The sequence below is a fragment of the Rhinatrema bivittatum genome, chromosome 8 (genome assembly GCF_901001135.1).
Source record: "Rhinatrema bivittatum chromosome 8, aRhiBiv1.1, whole genome shotgun sequence".
In the NCBI taxonomy this organism is placed as follows: domain Eukaryota; kingdom Metazoa; phylum Chordata; class Amphibia; order Gymnophiona; family Rhinatrematidae; genus Rhinatrema; species Rhinatrema bivittatum.
The window spans coordinates 91,644,699-91,657,274 of NC_042622.1; the positions used below are offsets into that span (position 1 = coordinate 91,644,699).

At 43.5% G+C, this 12,576-nt stretch overlaps 1 protein-coding gene across 3 annotated transcripts in view; it reads right to left on the minus strand.

Annotated features, from left to right (window-relative positions):
- The window catches only part of VAV2 (vav guanine nucleotide exchange factor 2), a 332,307-nt gene extending 322,297 nt beyond the window's left edge, over nt 1–10,010 (minus strand). The window contains exon 1 of one of the 3 annotated variants that reach the window (XM_029614922.1): nt 9,585–10,010. In XM_029614922.1, the coding sequence (XP_029470782.1) occupies nt 9,585–9,788 (204 nt within the window). In that variant the 5' untranslated portion in view covers nt 9,789–10,010. The remainder of the gene's footprint in view (nt 1–9,584) is intronic. The other 2 variants (XM_029614921.1, XM_029614920.1) reach the window with 2 other exon arrangements.
- Between the last annotated feature and the right edge of the window lie 2,566 nt (nt 10,011–12,576).

The following is a 12,576-nucleotide window of genomic DNA, read 5'->3' on the forward strand; positions in this document are numbered from 1 at the left end:
AAGAAAATCAGGTGTATACATTTCACCATATCCCTGAAATCAATAACCTCAAAATAGAAACATATTCTGCAACAGTAAGTGAGAACAGAATGACTCAAGCATTCCCAGGTCAAACAGCAACTCAACAGAGGTAGACTAGCAGCACTCACATCTGAGAACACAGTGGAGATGTTCTCCTATGCAGCTCTGCCAATGCATTTCAGTCCTGCCCTGCAGTGTCACCTACTATTCCACTTCTGAAACCCCCACGCACTGCTCTGCCAAAGCACCTCAGCATCCCTTGCTGCTCTAACATAGAGGCTGCCACACATCTCTGCCAGTGCACCGAGTCCTGCCAATACTGAGGTCCACTAACTAAGTTCTATTAATGCACTCCAGTACTTCCACAGTACATCCCAGTACTGAATCTCCAGGAAACTCAGTGGTCTAACCCAGGAGCCTGCTCTAAGCAGACTCTCTCACTAATGTATAATTGCACTAAAAACAGATGTGCCTTTTATGGCAGAGAAAACATCCACTACCGAATACACCGAGCACATGACAGTCACCACATCTGTGTGACCATAAACTAGCACTGAACTGGCACAGGTAACACCCAACTGCAACATGAACAGAACCCAACTTGGAGCAAAGTCATACTAATAAAATATTAGTGAAACCTTTCACTGGGAAACAAACTGACGGCAGGCTAAATTATCCCATTCTATATAACAAAAAGGTATTTGAAAAGTGCTCATAATTTCTCCAATACATCTGTACTTGTGTTTCAGGAGATAAAGGGACTCCTGCCTACAAACAAATATTACTCAACTACACAAGTCTGCAACAACATTCTGCCAGACACAGAAGCGAGTCAGCAGCCGTGGACTGCTCCTCTTATTGCCACTGGGGAGTGAAGAATTCCACTTCCTTTTCTAGACTGTGAACAGAAAGAGGTTTGATTATAACTAAACAAGAGGACACCAGAGGCATGCCATGCTGAGTCAATACCACCATATATGCCTTTGGTACATGATGAGCTGTGAAACAAAAGGATGAGTGACTTTAACCAACTGATATGAGCAAGAGGGACCCAATGCTTCAGGCCCTGCCATGTCTAGTAGCTACAGACTGTTGCAACATCCCTGCTGCAAACCTTCAGGAGATGGAGGAGTAGCCTAGTGGTTAGAGCAGCAGGCTGCAAACCCTGAAACCAGGCTTCAAATCCCAATGTCCCTCCTCATGACCTAGGTACAAGCTTACAATTGTAAGCCCTTTGGAGATATGGAAATACCTCAAGCACCTGAATGTAATCCATTTTGAAGTGTCAAAAGGAAAGAATATAAATCAAATAAATAAGAAGATCAGTTGTTTGTGTATTCATGATTGTTGCCAAGTTTAGATATAGTGGGCAGTAACATGTAACAGTGTCCCTTAGATTTTATTTTTATATGAACTATGAAAGCCAATTTCATGTTTCATTTTGAACAAAATTTAAACGTATTCCATACAGCAATTTAAAGCATGTCAGCATGTGTATTACCACCATCATCTTGTTCAATTTAGTATTATCTTTCATATTTATGCAAGATATCAAGGGGCTTTGATCGGAAAACAAAATAGCAAAAGATGGAGCAAGATTTGCCTGTATATATCTCTGAAGGCCATTAGAAGACTGTGAAACATCCTAATGAGTCTAAGCAGGGATGTACAGATCATTTCCAGACAGGTTTGCCACCCGAAGCCATGAATTTGTCCCAACCAACTTTTTTGCAAAGGAAGTGTTATACTTGTGGCAAAATTCATATTGGATTCATGAAAAACCCAAAGCAGACCTAAGGTGGGGGTGTGGCACTTTATGTCCGGGAGGGTACAGAGTCCAACAGAATAAAGATCATACAAGAAACTAAAAGCTCAGTATAATCTATATGGGTAGAAATCCCATATGTGTTGGGGATGAGTATAGTGATAGGAGTATACTGCCGTCCACCTGGACAAAATGGTCAGACAGATGATGAAATGCTAAGAGAAATCAGGGAAGCTAACCAATTTGACAGTGCAGTAATAATGGAAGATTTCAATTATCCCAATATTGACTGGGTAAATGTAACATCAGGACTTGCTAGAGACATAAAGTTCCTGGATGTAATAAATGACTGCTTCATGAAGCAATTGGTTCAGGAACCAACAAGAGAGGGAGCTATTTTAGATTTAATTCTTAGTGGAACGCAGGATTTGGTGAGAGAGAGGTAACTTGCCACTTGGCAATAGTGATCATAACATGATCAAATTTAAACTAATAACTGGAAGGGGGACAATAAGTAAATCTGCAGCTCTAACACTGAACTTTCAAAAGGGAAACTTTGATAAAATGAGGAAAATAGTTAGAAAAAAACTGAAAGGTGCAGCTGCAAAGGTTAAAAGTGTTCAACAAGCATGGACATTGTTTAAAAATGCAATCCTAGAGGCGCAGTCCATATGTATTCCACACATTAAGAAAGGTGGAAGGAAGGCAAAACGATTACCATCATGGTTAAAAGGTGAGGTGAAAGAGGCTATTTTAGCCAAAAATACATCCTTCAAAAATTGGAAGAAAGATTCATCTGAAGAAAATAGGATAAAACATAAGCATTATCAAGTTAAGTGTAAAACATTGATAAGACAAGCGAAGAGAAAATTTGAAATGAAGTTGGCCATAGAGGCAAAAACTCCTAATAAAAACTTTTAAAAATATATCCGAAGCAAGAAACCTGTGAGGGAGTCGGTTGGACCATTAGATGACCGAGGGGTTAAAGGGGCTCTTAGGGAAGATAAGGCCATTGCAGAAAGACTAAATGAATTCTTTGCTTCTGTGTTTACTAATGAGGATGTTGGGGAGATACCAGTTCCGGAGATGGTTTTCAGGAGTGATGAGTCAGATGAACTGAATGAAATCACTGTGAACCTGGAAGATGTAGTAGGCCAGATTGACAAACTAAAGAGTAGCAAATCACCTGGACCGGATGGTATGCATCCTAGGGTACTGAAGGAACTAAAAAATGAAATTTCTGATCTATTAGTTAAAATTTGTAACCTATCATTAAAATCATCCATTGTACCTGAAGACTGGAGGGTGGCCAATGTAACCCCAATATTTTAAAAAGGCTCCAGGAGCGATCCGGGTAACTATAGACCAGTGAGCCTGACTTCAGTGCAGGGAAAATTAGTGGAAACTATTCTCAAGATCGAAATCGTAGAGCATATAGAAAGACATGGTTTAATGGAACACAATCAACATGGATTTACCCAATGGAAGTCTTGTCTAACAAATCAGCTTCATTTTTTTGAAGGGGTTAATAAACATGTGGATAAAGGTGAACCGGTAGATGTAGTATATTTGGATTTTCAGAAGGCGTTTGACAAAGTCCCTCATGAGAGGCTTCTATGAAAACTAAAAAGTCATGGGATAGGAGGCGATGTCCTTTCATGGATTACAAACTGGTTAAAAGACAGGAAACAGAGAGTAGGATTAAATGGTCAATTTTCTCAGTGGAAAAGGGTAAACAGTGGCGTGCCTCAGGGATCTGTATTTGGACCAGTGCTTTACAATATATATATAAATGATCTGGAAAGGAATACGACAAGTAAGGTTATCAAATTTGCAGATGATACAAAATTATTCAGAGTAGTTAAATCACAAGCGGATTGAGATACATTACAGGAGGACCTTGCAAGACTGGAAGATTGGGTATCCAAATGGCAGATGAAATTTAATGTGGACAAATGCAAGGTGTTCAATATAGGGAAAAATAACCCTTGCTGTAGTTACACAATGTTAAGTTCCATATTAGGAGCTACCACCCAGGAAAAAGATCTAGGCATCATAGTGGATAATACTTTAAAATCATCGGCTCAGTGTGCTACAGCAATCAAAAAAGCAAACAGAATGTTAGGAATTATTAGGAAGGGAATGGCGAATAAAACAGAAAATGTCATAATACCTCTATATCGCTCCATGGAGAATTCTGAGTATAATTCTGGTCGCCACATTTCAAAAAAGATATAGTTGTGATGGAGAAGATACAGAGAAGGGCAACCAAAATGATAAAGGGGATGGAACAGCTCGCCTATGAGGAAAGGCTGAAGAGGTTAGGGCTGTTCAGCTTGAAGAAGAGATGGCTGAGGGGGGATATGATAGAGTTCTAGATCATGAGAGGTCTTGAACGAGTAGATGTGAATCGGTTATTTACACTTTCGAATAATAGAAGGACTAGGGGGCATTCCATGAAGTTAGCAAGTAACACTTTTAAGACTAATCGAAGAAAATTCTTTTTCACTCAATGCACAACAAAGCTCTGGAATTTGTTGCCAGAGGATGTGGTTAGTGCAGCTAGGGGCAGATTTAAAAAGGATTGAAAAGCTGCCCCTTCCACCCCCCTGCGTGCAAGCCCCGGGACACACGTAAGTCCTGGGGCTTTCCTGGGGGGTGTCGGGGGCGTTGTGACCAGCGCGTCATCGGGGGGTGTTCCAGGGGCGGGGCCGCGGGCATGGTTCCGGTACAGGGGCATTCTGGGGGCGTGGCCGCGGCCTCCGGACCAGCCCCCGGACCGGAACATGGCGCGCCGGCAGCCGGCTGGGGCAGGCGTAACTTGTAAAATAAAGGTGGGGGGGGGAATTAGTTAGGGCTGGGGGGTGGGTCAGATAGGGGAAGGTGGGGGGGGGGGCCGGCAGGAAAGTTCCCTCCGAGGCCTCAGAAGGAACGAAGGATGGCTGCGCAGCTCAGCGCGTGCAGGCTGCCGATTTTGTGCAGCCTTGCGTGCGCCGACCCTGTATTTTAGAACATGCGCGCAGCAGCGTGCACATGTTATAAAATCGGGAGTAGATTTGTTCCCGCCGGGTTGCGCGAACAAATCTACTCCCGCGCGCACCTTTTAAAACCTACCCCTTAGTGTAGCTGGCTTCAAAAAAGGTTTGGATAAGTTCTTGGAGGAGAAGTCCATTAACTGCTATCAATCAAGTTTACTTAGGGAATAGCCACTGCTATTAATTGCATCAGTGGCATGGGATCTTCTTAGTGTTTGGGTAATTGCCAGGTTCTTGTGGCCTGGTTTGGCCTCTGTTGGAAACAGGATGATGGGCTTGATGGACCCTTGGTCTGACCCAGTATGGCAATTTCTTATGTTCTTATCATGGATGTCCTCAGTTTGGTGGATCCACTTTAGAATTTTGTGGATGCAATTCAGATTTTCCTCAGATTTATTGGGAAAAATCTATCAGAGAATCTGCACTTCCTGTTAAACTTGAATCAGCCTAAAATTTGTCCAATTGATATTTGATGTTGAATTATTGGTACATCCTGTAGGACATGCCATGCCACTTACAGATCAGGGAATGACTCACAACACTATATGATGTTTTAAGCATACACTCAAAACATGACTTACTAAACTGTGCCATGAAAAGACCACAAAAGATAAGAAACACATTTGCATTATATCATAAGATAAGTTTCTGAAGTTTCTAGCAAGCCTAACATAATGACTCACTAGATGTAACCAAAGGAAACAAGTATGCTGGGGAGTCAGCCCTGAGGCATCGCCCTACTGTGCTGATACACACAGAGGTACTGATACCAAGGGTAAGTCTGATTACTGTATACAACCTGCTTGTGATATGCATGAGTGTGTGAATGAGGAAGAAGTTTAAAGTTGCATCGCTGCTCTGCTCTTGTATTTTGTTATGTACTTGTGACTGGTCTTTGCAATAATGAAATAATCACCTGCTTCTGCCTCAGCTCTCCCTTTATTTACGATCTATTCTGAAAGCCTGGAACTTCATAACCTTCACATTTACATCATTACTGGTTTTGGCCACATGAAGCTGAGTAAACTGAGGCGAAGGAAGAGAAAGACTTACTTGAAGGTACATAAGAGAGCTAAAGGCAAAGCTGTCATTAAAACTGAGGCCCAGGATCACACAGAGAAGCAGCAACAGGGTCAGGATTCAAACCTTAGTGATTCTGAATTCCTAGCCCCAGGCTCTGGCCACTAGAACACACCTCCTGCTTTATAATGCCTACAGAATACAAATATCTCATGTATAAAGCAAGGACAAAAAAACAAAAAGTATAAATAATCCATCAAAAATGAAATAAAAACAGACAACAGCAGAGCATGAAGAGCACTGTTCTCCCCTGTGATTTTTCATATTGTGTTTGACAGTGGAAATGACAAAAGACTCCTCACTGCAGTCTTTAAATCTGAAAGCTGATGGACCAAGCAGGATGAAATCTTTTCTTTGCAAGACAGCCCTCTTTTAATTACCGGCAAGAGCATAGGTGAGCTGAGCTCTCCCCTGACAAATGCGTCTTGCCCCCGTTAATGAAGCACAAAATGTGCCTTCCTTTCAGATGCTGAGGCACGGCAGATTCTCCAAAGGTTACACGGTATTGCTAGCAGGCTCGCATCTGTCCATCTAGGGCCTCAGGGGGCCAAAAGCAAGTTTAGTGCCACCTGACTCTGGGAATCTACCCATCAGGGGCAGGGCCAGCATCCCTTCTTCTCCTACTCATCTGACTCACAGCTTCCCTCTCAGAGAGGCATGCATCACATCATTACCAGTACCCGCAAAGCCGGTCTTTCAGTCACTCGAGAGCTAAGGCTGAAATACATGGAGAAATTAACACAACGAAGCCAAAACACAGCTGCGTTTCAGCTGCGGTGCTTCACAGGAGTGAGACCACCTACTCCGGCTACTTATATCACCTAATTACACTTTTGCTTTGTCCCTCCTGTGAAAGAAAATCTGTTAGGCTTTCAGAAGGGAGCATAATATTTCACTTTTGACACCAGTAAAAGAAAGTCCAAGGTCCCTACTTTTGTTCCTTACCAAGAATGCAGATAGAAGTTCCCTTAACAAAAACTACAGAACTTTTATATGCATCTCACTTATTTTCCATATCTTAGCTAAAGGCAGCTAATGACCATGCATTTTGAGACTAGGTTTACTTATCACAGATCGTATAGCACTGACGTAAAATTTCAATGCGGTCATTATTTAATGGAGCACTTTGATGCATTTTTTTCATTGAGTGTTTTATCTGCACTCATCCTGTTCTAGATTCAGGGGTATCCCATCCAAAAAAAACCCCCCAAAACATGAAGAAAATGTTTTCACGGTGAATTTTACAATTAGCTTCGATGCGAGAGAGGAAAGCTGCCAAAACCCTCCAAGTGATTTTAAAGTTGATGTTTCCCCTTCCCATGTGATCGTACAAACCGGGAACATGGAGAACCTCTTGGGAGTACAGGAGGCAGTCCCCCTTCCCCTCTGCTTAATCCAACTCAGAGGGGCTTGGAGAGCTGAGGTGATTGGAGGGTGTGTGAGAGGGAATGATCTGCCAGCACTGCAGCTCACTCCCAGCAACACACTCTGCCATCTTTCTTCTAATCCTTCAAACTGGTTTGACTGCAGTATAAGGCCAGCTATTTTATTTACGTTTCACGTACCAACGTTGTCCTTCTTCCTTGTGAAAATAAAAGTGTATACAAGTCATAGATCAGCTTAACTGAATCTTATTGTATTTCTCCCAAAATAAATGGAAGCCATCTGGAAAATCCTTTCATCCACTGGGCACATAAAACGTTAATCTCAATTTTATTCTCTCTCTCTCTCTCGTAAGCTTTTTCAATAAAATGATTAGATTATGTCTGCTCTTTATGGAAAATGAAAACGATACTAATTGTCCGCTGCCTAATGCCCTTCTAAAAACACAAAGCAGACAAAAGGTAGAAAAAAAAACGGTAACTTGGCAAACACAAGGAAGGAGGAAAATGATCTTATACTTGGCTCAACACCCCAGCAAAAGTAGTGGCAAAAAAAAAACCCAGTGAAACACAACAAAGTACCTGAATGGGAAGGCTATCTGTTCCTTATGGTTCTGAAAAGATTTATGAACTGATGTTTTTTTAAGTCACTATTCTATATGCATGAGAGGAACATATAATTTAAACAAAACAGTCTTGAAATCAATGATGCTGCCTTAGAAATTATTTCCTGTCTCAGATATATTTAAAGAAGTCACATGCTGCCCACTGTTTATGGACTACTTCCTCCTGGGTACCACAACAGGGATCCAAACCTTCCTTCTCTCGAGCAAGATCAAGCTTGGTAGCGCTTGTGTGAGCCGGCACTACTGCACTTCCTCAAATATATCACAACACACAAACCAGTGCCAAGACATTATTTGTACAGTAAATGCCTAATCAGAAGAGCATTACTGTTCTTGCAGTAAAGCCAATATGCAAGAACACTTACTAGCAAAGTGCACTTGGCTTCCGAGACTCATATTAAATCTGAAATATTATTCCCAGCTCTGCAGATCTTCTGATGTCTTTCTGATCAAGCCTACCCAACAGTACACCATGCTCACAGATGGCTCTGACTGGCCTAGAAGTCTGCTGTCCTACTACAGTGTGGACGTAAAACTAAGTACCAGCCAGAAACCACAAAACATGGAACTCTTTGCATGATGCTGTGTGAAGGAAAAGGTTTACCCCATGTATGTTTCTAACAAAAATGCTTAGGACATCAGGCCCTGCATAAGGCAAAAAACCACAGTAAGGCGAAGGATTTAAATGTAAAGTTGTGTCTTAACTGCTAAGGTCAACAAAACAGGGCAAGAAATCTGTCCACAACAGATCCTGCCAGTATTTGATCCTTTTCCCTATAAAACCCTAAATAAATAATGTCAAATTAAACAAAACACATAAATGTACATAGGAGCAGCCTTACCTCTGTGGTAAGAATTCCACTAGCAAACTGTATAAAACAGATGAAAATAGGATTTGTACTTCCATGCCCACTCTCAAATATTCATAGCCAGGAGAAGCTTTCTTCTGCTTGGGGTGGGGGTGGGAGAAAAAGCACACAAGGTCCTCCATAAACTAAGCCTGCCTGTCTTGTCTCCATCACAGCATGGAAAAGAATCTGCTCAGCTCCTCTCTCCTAACTTCAGATTACCGAGTACCAATCAGTATTCAAAACCTCTAACATGATGGGAAAGGCCAGAGGGAGAGAAATTCTGACAATCCCTACTCAGCTGGATTTTACGGGACCCCCCCCCCCCCCCTCCAAGAAAAGTTTAACACTACAGTGCAAGGCTCCAGGGCTCTTGAAAGGGAGTGCTGACTACCGACCCTGAGTCCTGGGCTAGCCAGTAAACGAATAGCCGTATGGGCACACTCCTGATTTCAGTGCTGATGGGAGGCTATTCCTGCAAGCGGTGCTAAGCCCGGGGTGCCTCATGAACGCACCTCACCAAGGAGTCAAAACATGGACAACAAAGACATTGTGAATAGCACATACTGTAGTGAGATCAGGGGGAAAGCAGCTGAAAACAACGGCCCATTACTAACACGGAAAAGCCAGCAGCTGAGAACAAGCTCCTGAAAGGGGGTTGCTAGCCCGGGGAATCGGTTAAAAGAGAACCAATCCTTCAAAGTTTCAGGATCCGAAGCACCAAACAATTCCGGCTCCAAAAGAACAAAAGCTTCTCCTTCCTCCCAGCCTCACTACTTGAGAGATGCTTGCTTTTTTTTTTTTTTTTTGGTTCGGTGTCCCTTTACCTGGGACATTTGGGGCCTGAAGTTGATGTCCTTGAGGTCGATAGATCCAGGTGACAGGTTATGGAGCAGCTGGCACAGGAGGACCCCGTCCCGAAGAGCCTGTGCCAGGTCGAACGCCACGGCCGTGGGCCACACCACCCTGTGGTTGGGGGGCAAAACTTTGCAGTCTATGAGCCAGCGTCCGCACTGCCTCCACTCCTCCATGGCGAGCGGCGGACGAGCCAGCTCCCCCGGCTCAGCGATCTAGCAGCCAGCCCGTGCCCCCGCCGCGATCAGTGGATTCCGGGACTGCACATCTGCCTCCATGTGCAAGAAGCTCCGGGGCCGGAGTCCGCTCAGCATGCAGCGCGCGCGCGCGTCCGCCCGGGAGGAGGAGGAGTGCGCGCGCGTCCGCTCTTCCCGGCCCCTCCCAGCCCTGCTTCCTTCTTCCTGTGCCCCCGTGCGGGGAGGGGGCGGATGCAGCTGCAGGCCCCATCCTCTTCCCTGCAGTGACTTTTTGGGGAGGGCTGGCGTCCGATCGGGAGGAAAGAAGGCTACTCCGATGCCCCCCCCCCTCCCGCACCAGGTTGGCACTGCCTGCCACCTAACCTCCCACCCCCACCCCCCAGTGCATCAGCTGCTCCTCCACATGTCAACATCAGGGCCAAGGAAGCCACTTCATCCCAGGGGATGGGGATAAAAGGAGAACTCTGCCCTTCCCCAAGAAAAACCTCAGCGAGATGTTTAGGGTACACAAGGCAAAAAATGGAAAAATCAGAAGCACGTTTTGCACTGAACAAGAATGCAGCCACTGCAAAGATGGCAGCGCATGCCTTAGATTCCCATCCTGGGACCCTAAAGACGTCCTTCTGTACTGAGTGTTCATACGTGGGTAGGAGCCTTCTCGTGGATGGTCCAATACATGCAGATGCAGGTAAAGATCGCAACTCGCTCAAGCATCAAAAGGCCGCCTTACAAAATGAACGGACTAGATGTATCCTTGCAGCCCAATAAGTTATTTAGCAACAAAGCCAGGAAAAAGCTTTGATCTTTAAGCAAAATATGATGCCACTATTTCTTTCCCGTCTTTGGAAATGATTAACTTTCTTTTCTTCCTGTGGATATTACAAATTTGATATTAAAAAAAATCCTCTCAAAGTCGGTTAGGTTTTTTTTCCTTAAATTTTGGATTCTTTTAATATTCAAAAGTGTTTTGGAACTTTTACTTCTTCTAGAGTAGTGGTTCTCAAACTTTTTTTGCCCATAACACATCTGACCGTTGATGTTCAGGTGTGGGACACACTGCACATTAAATTCTGCAGCTGAAGTTTAAAAATTCTAAATATTATTTTGTTAAAAATGATGCAAGAGAGAATATATGCTTTAATTTCAATAAATGCTTGTAAAAAAATAGTTATTAGATTTGATTACTTTCACAAAAGTTTGAATCTTCACTTACTTTATTAGTGAGAAATCTGGGACTGATGTTTTGATTCAGGGTGCAACAATAAAGAAACTCTCATGCATCTCAGTCAACCTCAAGAAGTTCTGAACTCTTCTGGAGTTTATATAGAGCAGAGCAAGGATGTTACTAGAGAAAATAGTAGCATAGTATTGTCGGCAGAAAAAAACAGTCTATCCAGTCTGCCCAGCAAGCTTGCCATGGCAATAACTACCGCTCCGTGAAGGTTATCCCCATGAGTCTGTTAAGGGCAGTAAGTGCCCCCATATTAAAGCTAATTCTTACAAGCAAAATCAAGCAACTGTCAAACCCATAAAATTACTGCAACATTTTTAGGTGGTGAGCAGCCTTCCTGATAATTCAGACAATGCTGCTTGAACATTCTTTGCTTCAAGTCTTGGCTGTAGAAGCTTTATCCACAATGTCAGCGTTATCAGTACCCCAGACCATAAAATGTTTCCCTTTTCAATTTGCCATACAAAAAATATATTCAAATTCTGGTATCCTCTGAGTAGCAGCACTTCAAAATCCCTCCCCTGCCAGATACTTTGTGAAATAACATGAAAACCTGCAAAAAAAAAAGACACTTTCTTATGTTCTTATGTACTTGGGGTAGATTTTAAGACCTGTGTGCGGGCGTACATGTGTGCGTGCTATCCAGCACGCACACACGTACACCCGATTTTATAACTTGTGCGCACAGGCGCGCGTAAGTTATAAAATTGAGGGGTCGGCGTGCTTCCCCAGTTCCCTCCCAGGCCGCTCCAAAGGGAATTTCCCTTCCCCCTAACCTAACCTTCCCACCCTTCCCCACCCCCAGCCCTACCCTAATCCCCCCCAAATTTTATCAACCTTTTGCACCTGCCCGGAAGCCTACCAGCACACGATCCTCCAACACAACAGCAAATGGCCGCTGTGGCGGAGGCCTCTGTCCTGCCCCGCCCCCGGACCGCCCCTTTTTGCAAGCCCCGGGACTCAGACGCGTCCCGGGGTCTTACACGCATCGCCCGGCGCGCATAAGGCAATTTAAGAGCATAGAGCTTTTAAAATCTGGCCTTTAGAATCTATGTAGCAAATCTGCCATACCATTACAGCACTATCAGCCAGGACTCAAACAGCAACAACCCTACCTATGAAAATACAACACTGCAAATATAGAACACAACTTGCTTACTATTGTAAAAACAAAACCAAACCAAACTGGACTGCTAAAGATCCTTACCCAGAACCTGCATGCTAGTCAGCAGAATCCCTCACCTCTGTCACACATGCAGAGCACAGACTGACCCTTACTTATTACAGAATAAAGGACCAGAAATTAAAACCAGAAATATGCAAATACTGAAACCCTGAGAAGCCAGACTCTCTGGGGCAACTTTAAAAACGTGTGCAGAAGTATAAAGTCCAGCAAGAGTTTTTACCCCTAGAGTTTATGCCAATTTCCAAAGGGAAAATATTCCCTTTTGAAAAATGAATTGGAAAAAGTTTGCACACAGACTTGCACCTACTATTTTGTTTGTGTCCTTTTTTATTCTAAAAACCATAGGTACT